Genomic DNA, 26756 nt, shown 5'->3' with positions numbered 1-26756 from the left:
CCTAAGTGTCATCTACAGTTCCTAATTACCATCCCTTTTCGGCTCAGCCAACAAAACCATTCTTTGTGTTTTCGATAATGATTTCCACTAATGATTGCTTTCTGGTGTGGGTAGGAGAGAAAGGGATCTAGATGAAGGCATGAGCCTCAGCTCTCGCAGCCAGAGAGATCAAAGTGCTGATCAGGTCATCCAAAGATGTCAAGCAACACCAAAAAACTAATACTGTGGAATATCTGATTCCTTGGATAAGGAATTACATTGCACGCAATGAATGACATTGTCTGACATACAGCAGCAAAATTCAGACCATCTTGAAAATCTGTCCAAAAATCTTTTGTGTCAGCAACTACTGATCATCCGTTTTTTTAAAGAAAATCCAAGCCAAGGAATTAAAAAAAAAAAAAAAAAAAAAAACAGCAGTAAAAATACTTGTTCTGTTTGGAGTAAGATAGTCGAGGAATGACTAACTAATTTCTGCAGTATTGCAGATTGTCCAGGTGCTCTTTATTCTGCCTGATGTTTGTAGTTTGACCTTGACAAAAGAGGACCTCTTGCTGTACTCTGTAGTTGAGTACACATCTCTGAGTGGGAAAGCTGAAAACAGACACTGAAGGAAAAGTTTTGGTGCCTCAAACTGGCTAACATGAATAATTTATACATGCCTGCTGAGGTTGTCCCAAGAAATAGCCAGAGAGGAATAAAAAAAAAATTAGCCAGAAAACACATGACAGATTGGAGGCACAAAGGCAGGCACTTGGCTCATGCGGGTATGGCACCGCTGTTGACTACCCAGGAAAAAGCTCTCCTGCTGAAAAGAACCGCTCAAAAAATACCACGCATGCAAGGCTACACAATTGAAACCTGGTATTCACAGTTTGCTTCATCTACTGAGGGACTGAAAACGAGCACTGATGTTGCTGACTATGTGCAGGTACAGAAATAGAGCAGTCAACCTGGATTTGTTTGAATTACCTTGTTTGAATGTGAGTTAGTGGGACATAAAATAATACGTGGAATTGGGGCTACTCTAATGACTGAAAACAGATGTGTGGAAACAGACTACACAATGCCTAGTGATCTGCACAATTTAGGGAAATTTGAGCAATCTTGAGAATCTATCAGAATCAGAGACGTGCCAGAGTAAATGCCTGATTTTGGAGAAAATTATAATTCTAGAGGAAGGACCTAAGAGAAAAAATATAAAATAAAATAAAATAAAATAAAATAAAATAAAATAAAATTGTTGTCTGTTATGATGCTCTGCTTGCTAGATTATTTCACTCTCGGTGATGGATTGCTCCTTTAAATACCTAATCATAGCAGTGGAGATGATCAATAATAAGATGGTGGGAGGAGAGTAATGCACAAGAAGTGCTGGGATTGATTTGTTAACTGTTGTGTTTTTTTTTTTTTTTTTTTTAAAGTTTTAGTCCTTGTTTGCTTGTAGAAGTGCCACTATTTCTAGTGATGTAAATCGGTGAAAATTAAGAATTATGTTAAAATCGTTCTTGGTCTCTGTTCTTTTTCCTTTGTTCTTGACAATATGGCATCACTGTCAAGCTGCCTCATTTCTTCAAGAAAATTAGCTCTTGAGAAAATCACTCTTGTGAAGCAATGGTTCCTTAAGTGTACATCCCACTTTTGTTATTCCCTTCTGGAATTGTGTAGCTTTAAAATTTTAGTGAGAACCCAGGAAATTAGACTAAATCTTCCCAAATGGCCACTAAATTTGGACGCTCGTAACTGTAATGCCCAGAGGAGCACGGCACCTACCTGTGGGCCAGTTAAAACTGAGTTCCCCACAGCCCCAAAAGGCAGGCCTGTACCTTTGTAGGCGGCAGTTCTGAAAAACCCACCTCCTGTAACCTCTGAACAGTTAGGGAAAGGTGAAATTTCCTCAAAGTCACGGGGAACAAACTGTTGTTCTGATCAGTTGCACCGTTTGTGGCATTACTTCTCCCAACACTTTATTAACTTTCCTTGGAATTAGTATTTGAGGTCAATAACCTAGTGTGTGTTGTTGGGAAGAGGTTCGTGTTTACAGAGGTTTGGGTTTGGCAGCGAAGCCCACCCTGGGCGAACAGCGCCTCGGTGCCGGGACGGGCAGGGAAGGCACCCGGGCCACGTCCATTTCGCCACCTCAGGATCACGCCCGGGGCCCGGCTCAGCCTGCAGCGGTCCGTAGCACACCCGAGGGCCACAAACCACGGCCAGGCCTCGCTCCATGAGCACCCAGACCCCTGTCCGTGCCCTGCCCGCGGGGCGGAGCCGTGCGGGCCGCCCCCCGCCCCCGGCACTGCGGCGCGGGGCCGCGGCTCCGGCGCTGCAGAGGGCGCTGCGCGGCCGGGCCGGGCTCGGCGGCGGCGCCGCCACGGAGTTGTTCCGTTCCCGTTCTCGTTCCCGTTCCCGTTCCCGTTGCCGGCGCCGCTCCCCTCGGGCCGGGCGGCGGCGGTGGCGGGGCGGCCGCGGGCGGTGGTGGCTTGTGGGCGAGCCGGGGCTGGGCAGGGTACGGGCGGAGGGCGGTGGCGGCGGCGGCGGGGAGGGGGAGCGGGAGCGCGGCGCCGCATGCGGCGCTGATGGAGCCGGGCTCGGGGCTGCCGCAGCGCAGGGTGGCGGGGGGCGGCGGCGGGCTGGAGCTCGGGGCGGGCTCGGCGGGGGGGTCGCCGGCTCTGTCCGGGGGACAGGCCCGCCGCAGGAAGCAGCCGCCGCGCCCCGCCGACTTCAAGCTGCAGGTGATCATCATCGGCTCGCGGGGGGTGGGCAAGACCAGCCTGATGGAGCGCTTCACCGACGACACCTTCTGCGAGGCCTGCAAGTCCACCGTGGGTAAGGCCGACCCGTCCCGCCCCGTCCCGTCCTTGCCCCGCTGCTCCCCGGGCCCACCCGGCACTGTGTGGCCATGTAAACACCGGCCCGGGCCTCGGTTCCTCGTCCCTTTTTCCCCGTGGCTCCCGGGGCCACCACCGGGGTGGGTTGGGGGGCGGTGGGACACCCCCGGGGGGCTTCTGCTCCCAGGGGAGCCCCTTGTGCCAAACTTTACGGCGCTCGGTTATAGAGATGGTGGGGGCCCTTGGCGTCCTGACAAGTTTGGGGAAGGTGTGTGGTATCCTGCTTCGTTCGTGCTAGCAAAAAACACAGTTTAAAGAAGATAAATTAGGGGTGGTTGGTGAAACAGGTCACTGTGGTGTCGTGTGTAAGGAAACAGGAGCATTTCAGGAGCTGGGGAGTCGTGCAACACATAGCTGGTGGGACTTCAAAGGCTATTCCAGGTGATAGTCCGATTAACTCCAGATTGTTGTTGTTGTACCTCCATCAGAAAACCCTCCGCAATATTAGATCGGAGGAAGCTAATGGTTTATGTCTTGAAGAGTACCTCTCGAGCATACTGCATGTTTTGCTCCAGCACAGCAAACCGGAGGGCGACTTTCTAGTGTTGTAGAGCAGCGTCTTGCGCGTGGTTTAGTCACTGGTGCAAGCCTTTGAGGTAGCGTAATGCCTCCTGTCTTAATGCCTGAGTGTGTAAGGGGCGGAAAGCAAGCTAGTGAGTCCGCGTTATTAGAGACCTGCTCTTGGGACTGAACTCCTGAGTGTTGCAGCGAGGTGGTTGTTAAGTCTGTGTCATTGTAAAGTACGTGTGCGTAGTTTAATTGCAGCTTGAAATGTGAGGAAGTGTATAGCATCTGATGGAAAGTGACTGTATCGCCTTTTAGAAATTAAATTGTTACTTTTCAAGATGATTTTCCTGTGACAGAATAACGTAGTTATCCTTGTTTTCACTTTAATGTGTGTTCTGTCAGTTCTTTTGTTCTTATTCTTCCCTAGGTCCTTTAAAAATTCAAATCTGATAGAGCTGTGGCTCCTCTTCTTAGCAGCCTGTTAGTGTTGACATATTTAAGCCAGTAACTTAACTTTTCAGAAGTTAGAAAGAAGTGATAGCATGTCAGAGACATAATCCTGAAGCGATGTGTTGTCATGAAGAAACGCTGAGGGCTTCTGTAGATGGGCTGGTTTAGTTAAGCATATGGTGAGCTAGGGAAGAACTGACAGTGGACTGTATTCTTTATTAATTCTCCAGGATTATGTATGGTTTTGAACTCGTATGCATCTCCTTCGGGCTGACCTACATTCAGTCCTCTTTTGGGGCTGGACTGCTCTCTGTTAACTCGGGTTAGTTTCCTGATGCGAATCTTGAGAACTGAGAGGACACGCCCTAGACCCCAGTCCAGACTTCCAGTCTGGTGCCTTGTAAGCAAAACTGGTTTGCTAGATAACCGAGACAGTGATTGAGGCAGAGAAGCTTCCTTATTTTACAAAAAAAAAAAAAAAAGGCAGGAAATAAATGGTGGTATGCTGCTAGACAGAAGATTACGTAATGTTTAACGTACAAAGTGTGCCAACATAAAGCAGCATAGGGAAATCAGCTTGCGCCAAAACACGTGGAAGAAAGACTTGACAGTAATGGCATTCTTGCAAGGCCCTCTGACTAAAGTTGAGAGCTGTTGAGATTCCCCCAGATCTTTCAACTGCTAAATAAAAGAGCTTTTTGCAGTCAGGACTGAAAGCTCGCACCCCACTGTTTTGCACCGTAGAGTAAGAAAAAGTAACCTCCACTGCTTACGTGTTAGGTGGATGGAAAATAACCCATACTCAGAAATGATCTGAGGTCAGACTTTGATACACAGTTGAAATCATAAAACTCTTCCTTTGTAACTACTTACTGCAGTGATTTTCAAGAAGTGTAAGTGTCGAATGTGTTTTGAAACATTATTGAAAACAGTGTGACTGATCTAATTTCAGGGGAAGTTATGTAAACAGAATATACCTCGAGATTAAATTTGAAAAGGCTTTATTACAAAAGAACAGTTAAAATTTGCTGTATCTACCTATCTTATTGAAGACGTATTTTAAACAGAACCCTAAAATACATATTAACTCCCTTACCTTGGTTAGTGGTCTCCACCTTACTTTGTATGTTTTTACTAAGCCTCTGGAAGTATAGGCCAAGCAGAATAATATTTAACATCTTAACCTCTTGCGTGGAAATGTGCAGGCTACTCAGAAGTCTTCTCTGACAGTGATGCCCGTAAACTTTCCTTGTCCAAAACGTGTTAGAAGTGACCGGCTGACTTTTGTCTCTAAGTGCTGCTTAGGATAATAATGCCAGGTAATTGGAAAAATTGAGTGTTTCTGCATGAGTGGGGAGGTGTGGATTCAATTAAAAAAGATACAGTACTTTAATGTTAATTTACAAGGACTAAATTTGCCAGATTGGTGAAGTAAATTCTGCAATAAAAACATATCAACGTCTTCTGTCTCATCTCAAAACACTGAAGTTCTTTGAAAGTGTTCAAAAATAGCTTGGCAGATTTTGGCACATTATTCATAATGGCACACGATGTGCTGTTGATCTAAAATTCTTTTGATGTATTTATTTTGGGCATTAAGTTGCATAGAATATTGTGTCTACTTAATCTGCTATTTACACAGTACTGAGAATACTCACTGTGCTCAAATATTTACTGACTTTTGCACACTGTTGTCAAATGAGAAATAGAGGCTGCTGTTTCCAATTTTACATGCTAGGTTTGAATATTTGTTCTTATTATTAGGTTATAACTTATTATTTCTTTGGGCAGAGAAATTTTCTTTAGGAATATTACTCCGTATCTAAAGTGATGTAAAACTGCTGGGTTCATGCCAGTGTTAAATCCAAAGTAGTTAAGGTAACTTCTTTTCCATGGTGGAAGAATGCTTATTCAAAGGTAATATTGGCATTATATTAATTTTGTCAACTATATATATATATATGTGTATATATATATATACACACATACACACACTTTTATTTTAAAATGAAAAAATTCCCCCCATTTATGAGTCTTTATCTGATCTCCATGCACCTGCCTTTTTCACAAAGGAGAAAGATCCAGGACTATCACTTAGAGGTTTTTCAGACTCCTGACAATGAAAACCAAATTTGCCGAATTAGGCATAAAAAAGGGTGATCTTTCCAGAGACAGTGGAGAGATACTCACTGGCATGGTTGTGAGGAGGTTTGAAGATGGGTGGTAAAGGAGAAGTTTTTGCCTTTGCTTCTTTCCCCCCTCCCTTACTTTCCCCAAAGTATTTTTATCCCCAAAGAAATACGTCTTAATTCAGATCTCAGTAGTGAAGTTATTATAATTACTATAATAAAGAGTCCTCTTATTTTTCAAAGGCCTCTGTGTGCCCTTTAACCCTCACGACTGTCTGCCCTATCTGTATGTAAGTCTTCGCTCATTATCAATCTCCATGCTATTTTTCTTCCACGACAGATCTACAGAGCTCCTGTACTCAGTATTATTTCCTCTCCATCCTGTTTTGCCACAGGCAAAATTCTGGTTTTAATCTCAGAACCTGAGGTTCCTGCTCACCCAACCCGGAGGCCCTGCACTGACTCACTTCTCAGGCGGCTGACTCTCCTGCTCCTCCAAATCAAGTAGAGCTCCCCTGCTTGTCTTTTCCGAGCTGGCCAAGTATGTAAAGTTTCTGAGGCCTAGTCTTAGCCCTTCAGCTCTTCTCCATCGTGAAAGCATCCCAGGAAAGAGGCCTTGCCTTTGAAAATGTAAGAGTTCAGGTGCCCGTACAGGCTTGCTGCCAGCTCCTTTTAGCAGCAATTCATGGGACACCACAGTACCACTTGAAGAAAATGCTAAAGCTTCCTTCAGTACTTTTTTTTGCAAGCAAAATCATAGCTGGAGCTACTCGGCTGAGTTTGTAATGGGAAGTTTTGTTGTGGATCAGGATGGGAAGGTTGCGATCTGCTTTGGACTAATTGTAGCCTGTTGGCATGCAAATGTGCTGCGGTGAAAGACTCCTTTGACTTCACAAAAATTGCTCTTTGACCCTGTTTCACTTTGCTTTAATGTTAGCGTGAAACGGTATGTTGGTGTGTACGTTGGGAGCTCATTAGGTTTACTGAGCTCTGTAGCTTTTTCTTCCAAGCAGTCTCTTTCCTGACATTTCTTTTTAAAATACACAAGCAAAATGCCTAACTTCCACAAATAAGCAACAGCAATGGTGAAAACTTTAGGTTAAACTTCTATCAGAGCAACTTTAAGCAAGTTTTTTTTATCTTCTGTTTTTAATACATATGCATGGTAGATCAGTACATAGGTACACATATGTGTGTGTGTACGTACATATATATTTTTGGTTTTCTGTTGTTAATTCAACCTCCTTCATTGGCTTTTAGTCTTTAAAAGTTGGACTAACAACATTCATGTGTAGTTTTCATTCCCGTAAGTTTTTCATACAATATTAGTTATATTCACTTAAATTAATGGCCTGATTATTTTTTTAATATCAATTGTTCATTTTTTCATAACAGCCCTTTGAGTTGGTCCTTATTTTTTTTTACTTTTCGATATTTTACACTCTCATGCAGTGTGAACGTGGTATGTCTTATTAACCACTTGAAAAATAATCTTTTGGTAAATCATGATAAAACCTGTGTTTTAAAAGCAAGTTTAGTAATTTGCCGTAATCTGAGATGAAGAACAATCTACATACAATTTTCAGAAAAACCTCCTGCATCAACTAGAAGAGTAGCATTTTTTATACGTTTTTGCTACGCTTGTACATGTCCATGAGTTCTTTCTGGTAACTCGTTTTAATTTTTCTTTGAAGATTTTTTCCCTTCCGTAAGGTGGCACTGAAAACTTAATTGGGGTGGAGAGAGGGAAGAAAGGGTAGAAATAGACGTCTTTTGCTTTACCACATCGTGATAAAGTAGCGATCAGATAGCCTTTTATTGGCTTTGTACGCCACATCAGCTCTGTACTTATTCTGATAAATCTTTACTGTTGTACAAAACAAAAGGAAGAAAGTTCTGATCAATGATATTAAATATTTAATGTGAGAATTAACCCTTATCTTCGTTTTTCCAGGATATTAATGTATGTCTACTCTTATATACAGGCTTTTTGGCTAGCGTAGATTAGCATAAATAAAACTAACAAATATCTCATTAGTGTTGTGCTGCAGTTACTCGACAAACTACAAATAGCAGAGAGCGGGAGGCTGGAAACTCGCACAGAAAGCAATTTAACCTTACACAAAACCTTGAGATAATTGGGGAGGGTGTAGTAACTCGCATTGTTTGTTTTCAGCTCTGTAACCATGGGTTTAGGAAATGCATCTTTGAAGAGAAGCCTGTGTTCTCTGGAAACTGCCTTACACCTTTTAGGAGTAGTGCTGTCACTTGTAATCGACGCTGGAGACCACAACTGAACGAAGCTAGCAAGTAATTGTTTGCCGAGTATGTGTCAGCTAAGCTTGTTTTACAGCATCTGGTGGAGTCAGCAATTATTTTCCATGCGTAACCATTTGAGCCCTCATAAGGGGCTCAAAACTGTATTTTAAAATAGGAAAATGTAGTAGCAAGGTGGTATAAATTATCAGGGTTCAGGAGCAGGGTATTGGGGAGCTTTTTTATTTTTTTTCTTTTTTAATTTACTTTTTTTTTTTTTTTTGAATTACCACGGAGTAAATTTGCAATTGATTTTGTCATTTGTAAACCTGCTGCTCTAAACTGATAGAAATGTTCAGCTACTGGGTTATATCAACACTGCAGAGCTCTCCAAATATCTCGTGGTCCAGTGTCAGTGAATGTATGAGAATATGCAAGTAAAAGAACAGAAAAAAACAAGAGCCCACTTGAGTGGTGTCGCATGTGGAGTTTGGTTTGGAAGGAGTGGAATGCAGCTGTCAAACTCAGTCTGGGCTGTGAACAGCTGAGAGTGTCAGGAGCAAAAGGGGAAAAAAAAAAAGGGGGGGCATGTGATTCTGTTATGGACTTTCGTATTTCTTTCTGGAAGTTGTGAACTCAGATGTTCCTTTGGTGAAAATAGCGCACGCACTTTGCAGAATACTTGTGTTTTCAGCTGAACCATGAAATGGAGGAGATTCTCTGTGGAGTGCCTTTCATCACAAAAACCGTGACATGTCTGAGACGCTTCTTTTCTGGGCTGTCCCTAAATGAGGGAGAGGATTGATGTTCCCGCTTTTTAAGACTGCACCTATTTAACAGCATGTGGCAACACTTTTACAATTTATTTCTCCTGGCATCTAAGGAGTGGAAAACTCAGTACCCAAACCAAAATCCTAAATTCAGTCCCATTTTGGAATAGATTCAGCCTTTTTAAAATCTGGAGTTCTATTAATTATTTTTTCTTTCACAGTTGATTTTTCTTTCAAGGTCAGGTAGTTGTAGACCAGTAGCTCACAATGTTTTTCTGTTCTGTAATGAGGAGTTTTGTAATATTTTGTCTTCAAGAAAGCCCAGCGAATCTTATTCATTCCATTATCCCCTTTACTTCATTGTGTTTATCAAAATTCTGGTCCGTGCTTTGAAGTTAGCACTGTAAATAGTGTAAAATGTTTACACTTTCTGAAGGACTTCACATTCTCACAGACAGTAAAATTATAAAGAAATGACTTCCTCCGTTCTCATTGAGTGTGGAAATACCGAGCAACTGAGACGTCCATAAACAGTATATCAGGCATTCAGAAATCACTGTCAGATTCCTAAAAACTCATTATAACTGTACCTTTAAAATGTAGTCGCTGCATGTATATTACTTTTTTGTGTGTTGTTGTGTCTGTTTCGTTTCGGTCTGTAGCGCAGTTGCCAGTCGAGGTCCGTGTAGACTTTTATTTTAGGCGAGCAGTCTCAAGTTTCCGCATGTTAATGGCTCTAGAATTACACTGCAGAGCTTTACGGACGGCGTGCTTTACCTGCCTCTAAAGCAATCCCCAAACTGGCTCATATGTGACTAACGCTTAATGCTTCCACATCTCTTTGTGATCTTTACTTTTATAATGTGCGGTTCGAGAGAGGTACTTCCGCTTTGGTGGTTCTCAAAATTACCTGCGTGCCTTCCAGCTTCAATTAAAATTAAATATGACGGTTTATTTTTTTCCAAAACAATTTTAGTAACCTTCCTCCGCTCCCGTGTGCCTTGTTCTTGTCCCTCCTCCTCCCCCAGCAAGAGGGTAGAAACAAGTACCAAAGCCACTGAGTGTCTTTTCTTTGACTTCAGCAGTTCCTAGAGGCTGCAGGTGCAAGAACTGCGTTGTGGTTAGTACTTAGTCACAGAGCAGGGCTGGATTATAGCAGACACTGTGCAGACTGGTGACAGAGGTGGTTCTTACCTCGGGAAGCCCATGACCTGGGCCATGGGTTGTAGGGAAGCAGGAAAACTTCTCTGTGCAATGCTGTCAGATGCCCAAAGCAAACAAACTGACCCAGTCTTTGAATTCGGTCGCTTTTGGGTGGTTCTTCAGGACACAAAGCCTGGATTTTTAAACCGATTGTGTTTCGTCAAATATGGTCTGATTATTTTTCACTGATTGAACGGCTTTGATGCGCATAGCTAATGGGCCTCTGAAAATGTCATCTATTGGAATCGATTTTAGCTGGAGGCGGGTTGTGTGCTCTATTTCCATCTGTTTTCCCAGCTCCTGCTTGAACTTCGTGATCAGGAAATCTTGGCCTCTTAAGGTCACTGTGTGCATTAAGCAAAACATTTCCACTTCCTTTTTCTGCCACTTAGGCAAAAAAAAAATAAGATTTAATTAAAACTTAAATGCAGAATGCATAGTGAGAAGTTTCTTCGCTGTTTATTTCTAGACAAAATGCTTTAGCTTTAAAGGGAGAAACTAGACACAATTGTGTGTGTTTCAGTTTATGCTTTAGTAGGTAACTTTTCATTCCTGTTTGGGGCAAGAAATGTTAAAATCTATGTTAAAATCTGTTCCGGGCTAAATTTTTATTGGATTTTTTTTCAGTCTGGAACAGTGTCAAGTTTGGGGCAGTTATAAGATATGTCATTGTCACTGACTTGCCCTTATCTAGAACTTCATTAGGGCTCTTCTATTTTGAGCGCCTGTTCTTTCTTTTAGGGCTGTTTATTTTGGAAGGGAGCGCAGACAGTTTGCTTAGCTGTGTGTTTAATAGACTCAATAAATTAATAAGCAAATAACCCCCCTCTATTTGCCTTGTGGTCTAGTAGCCCTTTATTTTTCCTGGAAAAAGCATTGCTTCAGTTGAGTGCATGTTTTAGTAGGTGCTCTTATTTGTATGAAGTATACTTTCAATCCAAAGTTCACGTGCTTTCACCACAAAAGCACTGTGCTTTGTATAAAATTTTCAAAATACCACTAATAAGCTACAGAGTAAGGTAAAGAGAGACCTTTAAAATCCTGTGCCCTTGTAAAATGCTTTTTTCAGATTTGGTGCTGTTGCCAGCAGTGATTATTGATCCCTGGGTTTTCCTGATCTGTATGTAACTGGGAACAACTGTGCATTAGGAGCTCTTTGAAGCAAGGATTTTAAAGAATTTATCAAATATTCTTGCCATCAGTACTGCAGTGTTACAAAGCAGTTCCTTAAAAATAAAATAAAAATTTAAGAGCAGACTTAATACCTGCTCTGCCATTAGCTGAGTGGAGAGGCTTAAAAGGACTGCTCGCAGGTGTTTTTCTGAAGAATGGGAGTAGCATGTTCTACAACTACAAGTATCAGAGCACCCGAGACTGCTCTTCGTGCTCGGTGTATGTGGATGGGAAGACCCAGCTGTCTACCTCTGTGCCATGTGTGCCTAACAAGTATTTGTTGTATGTAACAGTGGAAAGCATGAGTTTCCTGATTGACTTCCTGGGACTGTTAACAGTTTTTCCTCTGGTTTTTAGTAATTGGAGAAATTAAGTGGGTACCAAAGCTTCACATGCAGTTATATTCATAGACCTTAGTCAAGCTAACTTATTTGTTTCGTTGAACTTTTTCTTATGATGTTCGACCTTAAAGTGGAAGACCAACGTGTGTATTATTTTAATTAAATTATGAGTTTGTGTATGAACTCAAAGCGGTACCTTTGGCAGGTGTATGGTGAAACACAGTACTGGAGACTGACAGGCTTAGGGATTTATTTCTTCATTTGCAAGAGGAAAGTTGCCAGTCTCTTCCTTCGGTGTTGGCAGACGGGAAGCTTTGGTATTGTGTTGATGCTTGCTGAGCATTACTAATTATAAAAATCAGTTGAGCACCTTTTGCTTAGTGCTGGCAAGCTGTCTGATTTAAGTGTTAAATGATTCAAACAGTTTTATAGAAGAATGCGCTTCTCTAAAACTTACTAGTTTGCATTGTCTGTTGCAAAGTTAAGTAGAAATTTTTCATGATGTGACTGTTAAAATAATTAATAGAAAGACCTGCCTTTGAGATAAGAATTACTGTTGAGATAGTATTTATTTTGGAACAGTCTTTTTCGTCTGCAGGCATTTTTCTGCTTGATTTCATTGGTGTAGGTTGTGCCCAGTGGTCCCATGAAATTCTGAGTTGAAAATTGCTTTTATTAGAACAGTTGTATATTATCTCTAGTTCGTTACCTATTTTTCCTGGAAAAAAAAAAAATCAGGAGTGGGGGAAGCATACCTACATACCTTCTTGTTCCTTGGTTTTACAAGACAGTGTGTATAAACTGGTTATTTAATAAATAGGAGATTTTGATAACGAATTGGGTGAAACATGCATGAAGTTCTCACGATGATTTTTGATACATAGTTTTGGATCAGAGGTGATAAAAGACTTCTTGTATGACAAGAGGACTTTTCCTTTAGCAGAAACTGTGTTCTCTCTGACCTTGTGCTTTGGTCAAGCTCCTCTACAAGTACAATTGTTAAGCTAAGTATGCCCCCTGTATGAGTATGGTAGATTCTTTTTCTATTTAGATTTCAGCGGGATGGTGAAGCTAGATTTATTTTGATTTTATTTTAACTGGAGGTCTCAGATGAACGACAGATCTCGTAGCATGCTGTGTGAGATAGCGGCACAGGAATTCGAGGTGAGACGTTGGGGCGGTTGTATTCCAACTTCCTCGAGGAAGGGAGAGGTCTGAAGCGATTTCAGTTAATACTGATTACCTCCTCTGCAAGTAAATCAGCTGTCTTGTTGTAGACAAAGTTGTGACCATTCAGACAACTGCGTTTTATAGTTTAAATGAAATTATGTAGAGTAAAGGCATTTAGTAGTAGAAATAGTTAACATTTACACTAACATAGCAACATTTACACTAACAGAAATGTTGGTTTTTCAAAAGTGCCAGAATATATTTCTTAAAGTTAGGATTAATGAATGTCCTGAAACTTTAATTATTGTAATACGTTTTCTCAGTTTGCATATGAATGCTTGAAAATTGCTGTTAGAATTGTAGACTGCATAGTACCAATCAGTTTATTACTTTGGTTCTTGTATTCCCTAAGAACCCCACAGGGTTATGAATGGGGTACATTTCGGTAAGTGGAGCACAAACATCACATGTCCTGAGCAACTCTAAGACCTGGTGAATAACTGTGCTAGACGCTTTTAAGGACATGCAGAAGAATAGCTGTCGTGGTGATAACCAACACGTTTATCACTCTGTAGTACACAGCTGCAAGCTGTTTGGAGGGACTTTTGTCCAGGGGAATGAAGATCAGTGATCCTTTCACATATTTAGTCTAGCTAAACAGTTACAACCTGTTTTGCAATTTAAAAGTAGAATCGAAGCTATCTTTTTATTTCCATTAGTAAAATACAACTAATTTTTCTAAACTTATTCCAGTTTAGCCAACAGCTTTACAGGCATGACTATCTCTAAAAGCACTTTGAAATAAATGCCAAGTCGACAATGTGTACCTGGTTTTCGGGATGTAAAATTAACTTTTTTTTTCTTTATAATTAAGTTTTTCAGGACTTTTGGAAATCTTAAGTAAGGGCCAAATTCAATTCCTTCTGTAGAAATGATAGTCTGGTCTTGATTCTAGCAATATCAGTAGGGGCACTTGGCTTTTACCAGGAACAGGCATTAGGAAATGTGTATTTTTCTGTTGGAGGAAATAAAAATCTATACTCCTGTATGTGAAAGAGAAAAGTGTTTCCAACAGTATGCTTCTACGCTTTTGTGTGAGTTTAAGTGTACCAGTCTGAACCGTGTTCTCTTGTCTTTTTATTTCCCTGCTTTCTGATTTAGCTCTGTTAGAAGGGATGGTGTTCAGCAGGACGAACTGAGGCAAAAATCTTTACACAAATGTATACTAAAATGGTCAGGCAAACGATGTACAAATACGGTGATATTCTAGGATGTTTTTCCCCTGAAATATTTTTGTGGGAGAGGTGGTATTCTTTTGTGTCTAGATATTGTTTGACCATAGTATGTCTTATGTGTTGATTGCCAGCAGTTTTTGGACTTGAAATATTTCTGTATAACAAGGTCTTCATGGTTCTGTCTTTGATATTTAGCATGCATTCAAAATGTGCCTGGAGGTTTGAGATGATGGATGAAAGTACCACACAGGTATAAAAGGAATTTTAAAAGTCGCTCTAAATCTAAGCAGTTTGTTTCTAAACATTTGCAGGAATTAAGAATGACGGTGCTAACAAGCTGCATAAACCAACCACAATTCCAGCACTTGTGCTGTAGTGCTTCACAAATGTTAAACTAAGCATCCAGCTTGGGGGATGGATGTGTATTGCTCCATGTCACAGACAGCAAAACTGGTGTGGAGGGACGGGGTTTGCTTCATGCTCCAAGGCGTCGGTGCCAGTTGAAAGTAGAGCAGGCTTGTCCTTGGCAGTCAGTGTGAATAAGGGAGAAACAACCAACCGTGCCCGTTGTTTTACTCTTACGTTGGGTTTACCTGCTGCTGGGAGTGGTGCACAAAGTGGAAGGTTTATGTTGTGACGCTGCCAAATTGGATGGCTCACAGACTGTGCAGCGGTTGTCAGATCCCCTTGATGTTCCCGAGGTGACCCATAGGGTTGCAAACCCTTCTGCTTGTTCAGACTGTTTAAATTTGATATTAAAAAAAAAAATCCAAAAAAAAAAATAATAATTACACCCTCGTTACTTTTGCTTCTTATTCCTACTTTTCTGTTTACTGTATTTTATTTATAGGTGTTGATTTTAAAATCAAAACAGTAGAGCTAAGAGGAAAGAAAATTAGATTACAAATCTGGTAAGTAAAACAAATGTGCAACCAGCAGTATGTTTTAATTTTTATGTTATAGCATGAATCAATATGCTTGTCTAATACTATTAACTGTTATAAGCTGGTTTAGCTCTTACCCTTTTGCTCCTCTCCTCTATTCCCATAAGACTTAAGCAAAACCAAATAGCTCTTAGATTTTTGTGAGGATAAAGGAGGAGAAAGATAAAATTAGAAATAGGACATGAGTGTAACTACTGAAATACTCATGCATCACAGAGATCTCGAGCCCTTTTTTTCTAAAAGTGTGAAATTGTCTGCATGAGAAATAGGAGTTCTACAAACAAAAGGAATCATGTTAAATAGATGCTAGAGAAAGTTGTTTTTTGTTTGTTTGTTTTTTAATTCTAGACCATTCAAAACTGACATTTGTTATAAAAGCAATTATAAAGCAACTGTAAAATATTTCCTAAACTATTTTTATAAAACTTGGTATAGGCAGTGCTGTTTCTTTGATGCTGTATTAAATAACTGAAAGTGAAGGGCAATCAAGACTAAGTAAATTATACCCACTATAAACAGCACTGAGAAGTAAAATAATTCCATACAGCTAAGACCGTACACTTTAACTAGAACTGATGTCCTGCAGCAGAAAGCTCAACGTCTGAGCTCAGCTTTTCTTTTTTGGAGTAGGTTACATGTTTCCTCATAACAATTCCCCATGCCAAAGATTAAAACAATTTATATTGCTTAGGAATTTTTGAGTTTATGAGCTCCTTTGTTTCGCAGAGTAGTGCAATACATAAGCATCGTTACGAGAGAATAAACCAGCTATGTTAATATACATTAATCTTATATGCTACTATGTAGAAGCTCAGCTTTGTTTATTAATAGTGCTTGATGCATAATTGGCATTGTAGTTAAGCTGTTAAAGCTGCTAACAATCTATAGGGGGGAGAAAGCTCTAAATAACTCTTCAATGCACTTTGGGGATATTCTGATGGTTTCTCATTCTTAACTACATGGATGCAGTGAATTGAGCTTACTAACTCCTCTTGGCAGGTCACCATCAACTCTGTTTGTCACACCATGTGTCTGTCTTGCTTCCCTCTGAGTTAACTGCTGCATCATCTTTGGTGTCATCAGTCACCTAACACTTGAATGTTACTGGCATGTCTCCATCCATCACCTGTCCCTGTTTGGAAACCTGTGACCACAAGGCTGGCAGTTGAGCCAGCAATTGTTAGCCAGGGTCTGCTGAAGCTGACAGAGGTAACAAAGAATTTTGATATGGAGATGCTACCGTATGCCTAATGTGAAATTTTGCTGTGAGATGTGCAAAGCTTGTCAATTGATTTCTTCATGTTGAATAAATACTTCATAGAAGAGAAGTTTTATTGGAAAAGAGATGTTTAAACCATTATTTTCCACATATTGAGAATATGCTAGTAGGATATAGGAAACTTAAAACTAAAAATTGATAGGTTGCTAAAATGTGACCAGTATTCCTGTGCAAAGCCCTGCTAAAATGGTGAACAAAACACATTGTAAAGAGAAAATATTTTAAAGTACAATAAAATCCATGAGTACGACTTCCAGCTCCCACGTGTCACTTTCTCTCCAACAGTTGTTGTTAAAATGCTCTTCTTATAGCTAACCCTTAAACCTGTCATGGCATACTTGTAAATTTTTTGAAAAGCAATTAGATAACCGCTCCTTTTGCTAATTTATCCTGAAGTATGTTGTATATGTTGTTGGGTCGATTTATTAACTCTTTTTGTACTTTCAGTTGTTAGATGAAAAGAGGAAAGCAATTTACAAAGTCAAACATTTGAAATTTAAAAACACAGACCTGAGTCACGCATGGTTGGTCCTAATGCAGTCTGCTTTCATCCCTACGCAGAGACAAGGTTGCCTCATATTTACTGGTGGTCTTTACTTATAAAGGTCACACTAACTACTACAGAAACATGTATTTTCCAGTAAACCATTTACAAAATTTTTGCACGCGTTTTCTAAAAATGACTAAGATGACTAAGGTTGCATTTTGAGGCATCCAAGTTTATTTTTTTCAGTTGTGATAATTCCACTTCAAAAAATCAAACAAGTTTTTTTCTTTTTTTTTTTTTTTTTTTTAAGTTTCATTTTGGTATTTCAATACCGCATTGGGTTTTCAGCGGTCACTCGACCTGTCTCTTCATTGACTGCCCTGCCAACAGTGTTCTCAACAGACCTCTGCCACTTAAAGTTATGGAAAAAACAGCAGAGAACTATGTTGGATATATCAGTCAACTAGGTGTGCAAGACATCCATTTGAAAGCTGCTTTCACCTGTTTGCTCTTAGTACAGCAGCATACAAATTGGCCTCCCATGTTCCTTTCCAAGTGGATACTGTGCACTGAAGGATCATGGAGGCTTCTGCTCTTGCCTCTAGCTTACTTGTTCCTATCCAGTCCCTCCTAACTACAGTACCTCTTTCCTGATTTCCCTTTCAGTCAGTAAACGACCTACTACTTGTTAGGAAATAAAGTAGGAGAGCAGCACCGAGGATGCTAAGTAGCATCCATCTTCTCTGTTCCAGCTGAACGCCAGTAGCACCCTTTGGGCTGCCAGAAGCAGCAGATGCAGTAGTTCTGCCTTCTGTGCTGCAGTTCTGGGCTGAAAGGAGTTCATGTTCCCTGAGAAGCAGCGTGTGGTGCAGTTAGGCTGTGGGTAAAGTAACTGGAGCGATCAGCTGAGTTGTGAAGCGAATCTGAGCAGCTGTGCTTTTTCAGAGCTTGAAAACTGGAGGAAATATAGGAAGCGCACCTTCACGCTTCGAAGCATGGTGTGCCAGGGGCTGCTCAGGAGGACAGCAGGGGATTGGAGTGTGCCCTGTACCCTGAGCCATCGGGACACTTGCCTAAAACAAGAGTTAGCCAGCCCTGGCTACCTGTCTGAAGGCACCTGGCTGCTGGAAGTGGTGGTGCCGTGCCACTATGCTGTGTCCTGCCAGTCTGCCAGGGGAGCTCTCTGGTATTTCTGCAAATTTACTGGCCTGGCAAGAAAACTGTCAGATCTGCTTCTGAGGGTAGTTTGGGCTGCTGCGTTCTCATAAAGAGTTCTGATTCTGCCAGCTCAGGGTTTCCTAATGGACAATTATCCTCTTGGAAAATTTCTGAGGAAAAGATAATCTGTCCTGAAACTTAACAGAATGTAGTTACTGCTGTTTAGTACCTCTGAAATAAATTATTTCATATCATAAAAGATTATAAATACATTTTTTTTTTAATTTATGGGAAGGAAAAGCTCAGCTTGACAGGTAGAATTCACCTCTAAAATGACGTAAAACATTTTTAAAATGTTATCTTCAAGTTCCATAAATGCACGAAGCATGAGAAAGCGTTACTTTTTAACTTCTGTTTAAAAATACGTCCCCCTCTATTGCTACTTCGCACCACCACTCGTTAAAAAATGAGTCTAACTTAAGAGCCAAAGACAGTTTTGAGTCTGTCTTTCAAGCAACTATTCTAGATAGAGAACATTTATGTAAAACAAAAATTATCCAGAAGTATTTTAATTAAGATCAGCTGTATTTGTATTGTGTTCTATGCAGTCTGAAATAATGGGAATACAGCAAGTCAACACTTGAAAATGGGCTTTGTGCGTTTGTTTTTTTTAATTTGCTTTTGTTTGGTGTAACATTTGTTTGCATTTTTGGAGTGATGTCTAGTTTCTGTTTCTGAAGCAGAAAAACAGTCAAGCGAGGATTTTTTTTTAATTACAGTTTGTAGTTGGTCAAGGAGTCGTATGTCGTGTGTTTGTGAGTACAATTTAGAAATATCAGTGTTTTTTCCATTAAAACAAGTTCTTGAAAAATCAATAAAAGAAAACTGGTTTTAGTATTAAAAAAAAGCAAAGGACTTAGCTGTTATATTTTCTCAGTGATGACAAATCATTAATCAAGTTGTAGTAACTTATTGTTTGGACTTGTGATGTTTGAGTGAAATTGGACTGAGTGATTCTTTTCTGTCGATTCTTACCAGAGAAAAAAGGAACTAGCAGCAGTTAGTGTCATTCACAAAATTGATGAAGTTGCATACTGTTAGTGCAGTTACATAATTCTTGTCTTTTTCTTGCAGCTTTCTATTGGTTCTTTAGTAGCTATCCTTACTAAAATGCTCTGGCTGTGGGACTGTGATATATTGATGAGAATAGTATAACAAACTTAATTTCTCCAGCACAGTACATGAAGGGAAGGCATTTAAGGTGGATATACTTTTAACATCAGCTCTGCTTTAGGACTTACTTTTTTTTTCACTCAGTGATGGAAGAATTTACTGCATTATTTTTTTTAAAGAAAAAAAAGACCATAGCACCTGGTAGAAGACAAAAGTTTCCACTTGTAAGATCAACTTGATTACTCTATCTGCAGCTTACTTAGCCAGCTTGGGGTTGCATTCGAAATTAACTGCCCACTGTTGATTACTGCTTATTCCAGAGATAATTTTCTCTAATACAGTGTTACAGTAATGTTAGAGACCACAAATTCAGTTTATTTTCTTCCAGTTTTTGAAGGAAACAAGGGTTGTAAGATCATGCTTGCGATCAGAAACCTGTTGGCGGGTTTCATTTAAGTTTGATGCAGCAGTCGATGCGTTGGTTACGTGAAGTGTGTGGAAGTCTACGCCTGTTAGAGCAAGGCAAAGAAAGTCAGCCATAACCCGCTACGATTAGTGCGACTGGCAGGTGACAATTAGTGGCCATCTGGCCATTTAACACGTGTAGTGGGCCGCCAGGCTGTCTGTGGGTTTCTTGAACCAGCCACAGCGTGCAATGTGTCTTGTTTAGCCAGCAAGCCAGACTACAAAGTGTGGGATATTTTGAGGAGTGCAGGACCTGAGGGTATGGCGGTGGAGAGGAGCAGCTGCTGGGGAATGCTATAAACATTTCAAGCACCTGAGGTTGTGGGGTGAGGAGAGGCTGATAACACGAGATAGACTTGGAGATAAAGCACTCAGCAGGCTGGGGGAAACGTGGGGCTGGAGACAGCTGGAGTGGCGGAGAGTGACGTTGCGTAGTTGACTCCATCGCTTACACCTCGGCTTATCTAACGTGTTGATTAGTCTCTTCAGACAGGGTAGTTGAGCGTTAGTGTATTTATTTTCCCCCTGTGTTTTTCTAGTGTATGAACGAGTGACTTGGTACTTCAGAAGTAGCCCCTCTCTGATGGAATTGCTAAAAGTCCTTGGCGGGGACCTGCAGGCCCAGCCAGGCAGCTCTGAAATAGCTCCTCTATTTCTTTGTTGTGAGAATGGCACACCAAAGAGGGGAAGACTGCCCAGCAAAAGAGGCAACTTTTTTCATTAGTCTGGCCACAACTAGACTTGACGCATTCCTTCTGCCACATGGGGGATGCCCTGCCACCTGCCAGCCGGTTATGTCTGCGCAGAGTGATAGAGCTGGAGGGATCCCATCCCTACCACACCTGGTCGGTCGGCTGGGTGAGCAGCAGCTGGCAGAGGCTGCTCTACGAGATCCTAATTCTGACAAGTCTCTTCATAAGCACCAAAGCAATGTTATCCATATGTGGAAAATCAACGGTTCGTAAGAGAGTTCTTAAATCCTTCGTGGAAGGAACTTCCAAAGGACCTGCCAAAACCAAATCTGACCATAACAAAGAAGGGAAGAGAAAATCAAATTACTTGTTTTGAGTAATATTTATCTGTGTGACTTCAGCTGCCGGAACTTGTATTGCTTTATTAAAAATGCTTCATTAGTGATAAGAAAGCAAGCAATTAACCATCTAAAACTGCTCTGACATACTAAGAGCTTAATCTTTTTGAAACAGGCTACCTGTTTTCACCTTCTGTAGGGTCCCAAAGGTTTGTTTGGATGTAATTCTTAGGTTTTGAGTGGAGAATGGGATATGACTAAAAACAAAATAAAAATGGACGCAATAGGAATTTGTTCTCTTCAGCCTCCCTACCCCAAGCTCCATATCACGATGACGTTGGCTTGCAGTGAAGTATTAGTCAATATTTTTCCACAGGCTGAGAGGCAGACGTTCCAAATCTCTTCCTAGTAGACAGTGTTTACTTTGTGAAATCGCTAGCAAAGTTTTGTTGCTATCAAGTACACTTCCGGCAATTTCAGGAGAAAGTCAAGTGCTTCGTTTTTAAACCTGCTTATTTAAGATCCTTAAAGATTTTTTGAAGAGCAAGATAGGTTTGTGGTAGTTTATTCTGCTGCTTGTTTTGCATAAACCCTAAAAGAATTCTTCAGGGCAATCAATGTGGCATTTTGTGAACATAACTTTTTTTTTTTGGTAACAAGTGTTTTCAGCTCTCCATTGTTAATCTCATTCCCAAATTCATCCTCCTTTTGTCTGAAATGTGGCTGTTGAATAGAATTCCTTTTGAGCTTCTGAGCCCCTGCAGATGCACGTTTTCTCCCATCCACTCTGAATTTTGGCCATCTTTTAACTTACAGTAAAAATTAAAAATTACCCATTAATTCTGGGGGCTGAACTCAAGCAGCAAATACTCGATCACTTTGTAGCACTGTATAACTTTCCACTCATGATAGCAGTCACATTTTAAGACTTACAGTATACACCAGCTTTTTTTTTTTTTTAGTATATCTGCCAAAAATCTTCAATAAGAGTGTTCAGTAAAAAAAATAACTTCGTATCACCTACTTTGGAATATAAACTATAGCTAGTACAGGCAAAGCACTATCATTTCTGGAAAACGGTCTCCTGTGTGAAGTGCAACCTGATAGAAATGCCTGTAATTATGAAAATGAGGATTGGAAGTGCTTTTCTAACACCTCAGATGAATAGGTCTAAGTGTGAAAGCCAATAATCTGCTTTCAGAAGCCATGCCATGTAGTGGCTGCTTGCTTCTTTCATTTACTTCTGCCAGTAGCCTCTGCATTAGTCTTAGAACCACGGCTGAATTGCTGTGGTTAATCCAAAAAGACTCTGAAAGCTCAAATTGTAATGATTGATGCATTGCTCATTTTATAGGTGGATGTCCAGATGTGTTAGTTTGATAAGCATGTTTCCATTTCTTTTTTCATTTTTTCAGGGCTATTAAAAAATAACAACAACAGCAAAACCCACAAAAACAGCTTCATTTCATTGGACAGCTTCATTTTCAGATGCATATAGAACTGTTTGGTGGCCTTTCTTGGTGAAGTTAGTATGGAATAAGTAGTTCTGATGTGAAAACTTTTTGTGATTGAAAGTGCTACTCCATTTTTTTGCCTGAAATTCACACATATAGAAGGAGATCTTCAATATAGTGTCTAATGAGTGGGAGGGGTGTTTTTATTAAAATAGAAACAAAGTTATTGTGTGCTTTGCAAATCAGTGAAATGTTTGTGCCAATGTTTGCTGCTGCTTCTTAGGGACACAGCAGGTCAGGAGAGATTCAACAGCATTACCTCAGCTTATTACAGAAGTGCCAAGGGAATTATTTTGGTGTATGATATCACCAAGAAGGAAACATTTGATGATTTACCAAAATGGATGAAAATGATTGATAAGGTAGGCTCTAAATGTTTTTTTCATTTTTTTTGTTTGTTTTGAGAAGCTTTTTCTCAAAGGAACGCTATAAGACTTTTAACAGTATATGTGTAGGATTATTAAACTAACGACTGCTAATTTATGTTAGATTCTTTTAGGAGGAATTTAATAATTACGTGTTTTGTTGCAAAATGGTTGTCAATTCCTGCATCCTCAGACTGGAATTGTCCTAGTTAGAATTGCCATTGGAGATCTGTAACATCATGCATTTGGCTATGCACTGGGGTATGAATAAATGTTGTATTTTGGTCTGTGAAATAAGTCACCGTGTTCACTCATAAACAAACCGGAACAACAACTGTTTCTCAGTTAATGTTTTAAAATTGGTGTTTAAAAATTGAAGTTGAAAATTCTTGAAATGTTTCGGAAGTACTTTGCCATAATAAACTGTGTAGGATGAGTCCTTATATAGTAAAGGAATTGCCCTTTTTGTTGTTAATATTGTGTTGGCATTACAAAGTCTTATCTTTCTAGGTTTAGTTAATTAAAATGTTTTACTTGCAGTATGCGTCAGAAGATGCAGAGCTTCTATTAGTCGGAAATAAACTGGACTGTGAAGTTGATCGAGAGATTTCTCGACAGCAGGGAGAAAAGGTAAGAACAAGTATAAACAGATTTTGAGTTACAGCTATAATCAAAACTGCTGTGACATTGCTGCTGAGAGTCTGTGGCTGTTCTTGTTCCAACTGTTAGGCCTAAGGAACATACTGAGTGAGAGTGGTGATGTTCTGTAAAAATCCATATGATATTTACTACTTTTTATACAATGTGCAATTACATGCTTTCTTACTGGAGCTGGATGGCTTTGCTGTTTAGAGAAAAAAACAAAACCTACAGATCTGATTGTTGGCCCCAGTACACGGTAGTGTAGATGATACCTGTCTTTGTCAAGTAGACTCTGAAAAAGGCTATAGTAAAGACTTGAAGCATAAATAGCGATATGCCCATTCAGAACATCTTTGTCTTCTTCCAGACATTTGCTTTTCAGTACTATTTTAGGTTAGGCAAGAGTGCTACTCAATTCCTTAGCTCATCTTTGCTTTCATGTTTTTTTTGTTTTCTTCCAACTCCAAAAGTACATACACTTTCATACATTTGAAAGTTAAGAATTTTTTTAGAGAGTCAAGGCTGATTCTTTTATCTGTACTTCCCTTTTCTGCATTTAATAATAAGGTTGAGAATGAATCTTCTGAGAAGTTATTACTCTTTGGCAATCTGCAGTAGTCCATGTCAACTGAAGACATGAATTTCTCAGATTTAAGTCTGGAGAAATGTAACACGCTTTTCCATTAAACCAATTCTAAGTGAAAATCAGCTATATCTGGCAATATTTGCTGTACCTTAGAGATTCAGGATTATTAGTTGAATTCAAGTTCCTTCACAGATTTCAAGAAAAGTTTTTAAAGGTTTTATGAGGAAAGTATAGTTGCTGTTTGTTGCTGTTTGTGTAGTTACCTTATTTTCTCTTCTGTCAGTTTGCACAGCAAATAACTGGGATGCGGTTCTGTGAAGCAAGTGCCAAGGATAATTTTAATGTGGATGAAATATTTCTAAAACTTGTTGATGACATTCTGAAAAAGGTAAAATACTGAGGTGGTAGTTTCTGTGACTACATAAATGGTCAGAGTTTAAATATTGAATCACTGATTGTATTTATTGGGAGGACATGAAGGGTAAGTGCACACTGTCAGGAGAGGTTAATACGTAGTGCGCATGATGCAGTTCACAGACTGCTGTATGTTTCACTTAATACTGATGTTGAATTTGGTAAGCATCTGCTCCTATTTGCTATGCTTCCTGTTTCCTATAACTTCACTTATATCAGTGGCTGACTGTACATTTGCCTGCTTTCATGTGCAGGCAGTTCTCTTGTAATGTGTCATTATTTTTAGAAAGTGACTTTATTTCAACAGGGTCTTGTAACTTCTTTCTGAAAGACGTTGTTAACACAACTTGCTTTAATGTGGTTCACTAATTAATAAGAACTAAAAATCCTTAAATGGAGGCTTTGGGTGACTGTGAACTCTTGAAACTATCTCATCCTGCTGAGTTCTGTGCAGATGATTCTTTACAGGTGATTTTTTCTTTTCTTTAAGATGCCACTGGATGTTATAAGAAATGAGTTGTCCAACAGTATCCTGTCCCTGCAACCAGAGCCAGAAATCCCACCAGAACTGCCTCCTCCAAGGCCACATGTCCGTTGCTGTTGACTTGTTGCTCCATACAGAGTGAAAAATAGGAGTGGGAGGGTAAAGAAAGTATCTATAGTACTCTGCACTACAATCATTTGGCAGTTTCTTGTTGCACTTTGTTATTCGAGTCAGAGCTACACACTAACTTGTAAATATGCAAATATGCAATCCTGTGTAGGATTCAGCTATATAACATTTAATTATTACCCCTCTCCCTCACAATGATGTTTCATTCATTGCCCCAGTGTTATAAATACTGTACAGTTGGTTGGGATTTACCACACTTCCAGTTGAGGAGGAGGAGAAGTTAAATCTATACCTATTCTTGACATAAATGTTGTAATAGTTCTTGTTATTATAAACAGGCAGGCAGAAGCTCTTCTGGTATGAAGATAAGTATATGGTGCTTTGCTAACTATTTTAAAGACAAATTTTTTAAAACAGAGGACTTTATGTACAAAGCTTCCATAATCAGCATTATGTTTCATTTTAATGTAGTGAAAACATTTTTGGCTGTAGCATCCTCTGCTGACTGGATTTATTGAAAGCTAAGTTTAATTTTTGGCAGTCTTATTTATTTTGTTTAATGCTGAACCCTTTCTTTGTGTACTAAGACATCACATCTGGTGCAGATCTAAGATTGCACTCTCAAATTGCATATATAATTTTCTGCATAAGCATAAACTTAATTGCAAGAATCAATAAGTTTAAATAAAAGAATGGAGATATATTCAAGCTCTAAAAGAAGGTATAAAAAGCAATGCTGCTGTCCTAGACAAATTCTTTAAAAAAAAAAATATTAAGGTAATGCATTTTCCTGTGTTAAGGAATATATGTGTGTATTTGTCTGGACATCTGTAGGGTTGGGGGAGGGGAAATTAAGGTGAAATGATTTTCTTTCCTAATGGTGGAAAATATTCCCATCAAGCAAATACTGTGTTAGGTTTTTGTCTGATAATGAATTTGTGAATTATATCTTTGGTATATCTTTTATTAAAATGCACTGTTTAGTTTAGCTGTGGTAAATCAGTAGTTACATATTTGAATAACTTGGTGTGTCCTGAATGTTGTGGTATTGAAAAACATTGTGGTCTTTCTAAACTAATGAAGTGCAAATAAAATTTTGTATTTATGAATGACAGTGGAACTGCACCTGTTATTAGAATGGCAAGTATCAAATGGTGGGTAAAAGGTAAAATCTAGAATATGGAACGACTCTTGTTTTAATTTCCATACTATTTAACTTTGACAGTTCCTTTAGGTCTAGTTAAAAGAGCAGCAAGCATTAGTTGTTCACCTTGATACTTGCTGTCTTGAGATGACCTAGTCCAGCCGATATCTTCAAGTAGCATGTGACTGGTTGTCATGCTATCTTAGCAGGTGGTTGCAAAACTATTAATTACACTGGCAACACAAATATTAACCAGTCTTTTTCACACTACAGCTTCTCTACTTCTCATTCTCTGGTGCTGGAACCATTTTGTCACCTTTACCACTCCTCTAGCCAAAACACTGGCACTGAACAGTAAGCTATACCACTGCCTGAAGCAGCTTCTCTGTGTTTTATGGAAGGAAAAAAGACACACAGAACTGTAAACATTTTAAAAAGTAATAATAAAATTTTTGATCCCTTATTTTACTGAGTGAGCTCTGACATTCTGAATACAATACCATGCAGGTCTTTAGCACATTTTGATTTAGACTTACAGATTAAGGAAGCATGGTTGATATTTGTGCTTATGTCTTCTGCCACCTTGTGCCTAAACAGTTTGCTTTTTTACATAGTAAACTTATGGTTTACTATCATATTGATAAGATGAAATCAATTTCTAAAGCACTTGTAGGATTTCTGATGACACTGTGGGCAATAGCAGGGAAGGAAAATTTATGGAAACCGAGTTTTAATTTGACAACCATTCTATTTTAGCTGATTTGTTTTTATATGTACTTAGAAACTTGTGATTTTTTTTCCTGCAGTTTTTGGATTTAAT

At 39.6% G+C, this 26756-nt stretch overlaps 1 protein-coding gene across 1 annotated transcript; it reads left to right on the top strand.

The window, feature by feature from the left end:
- Positions 1 to 2561: 2561 nt before the first annotated feature.
- RAB12 (RAB12, member RAS oncogene family) lies at positions 2562 to 25906 on the top strand. Its single transcript, XM_035564173.2, has 6 exons — positions 2562 to 2826; positions 14973 to 15033; positions 22396 to 22534; positions 23078 to 23167; positions 24049 to 24153; positions 24670 to 25906. Exons 1-6 carry the CDS (start codon positions 2577 to 2579, stop codon positions 24781 to 24783), a joined length of 759 nt encoding a protein of 252 aa, XP_035420066.1. The 5' UTR covers positions 2562 to 2576; the 3' UTR covers positions 24784 to 25906.
- The last annotated feature ends 850 nt before the right edge of the window (positions 25907 to 26756 follow it).

Source organism: Cygnus atratus, chromosome 2 (genome assembly GCF_013377495.2).
Source record: "Cygnus atratus isolate AKBS03 ecotype Queensland, Australia chromosome 2, CAtr_DNAZoo_HiC_assembly, whole genome shotgun sequence".
Taxonomy (NCBI): Eukaryota; Metazoa; Chordata; class Aves; order Anseriformes; family Anatidae; genus Cygnus; species Cygnus atratus.
Note: the sequence above shows the minus strand (reverse complement) of the source record. Positions and strands in the feature narration are given on the sequence as shown.

What these genes read in the sequence shown, in the direction of transcription:
- RAB12 (XM_035564173.2), top strand. Translation starts at nt 2,577, where the DNA reads ATGGAGCCGGGCTCGGGGCTGCCGCAGCGCAGGGTGGCGGGGGGCGGC. An exon ending in AAAATTAGATTACAAATCTG is followed by an intron (nt 15,034 to 22,395) that starts GTAAGTAAAACA and finishes GCTGCTTCTTAG; the next exon opens with GGACACAGCAGGTCAGGAGA. An exon ending in CTCGACAGCAGGGAGAAAAG is followed by an intron (nt 23,168 to 24,048) that starts GTAAGAACAAGT and finishes CTCTTCTGTCAG; the next exon opens with TTTGCACAGCAAATAACTGG.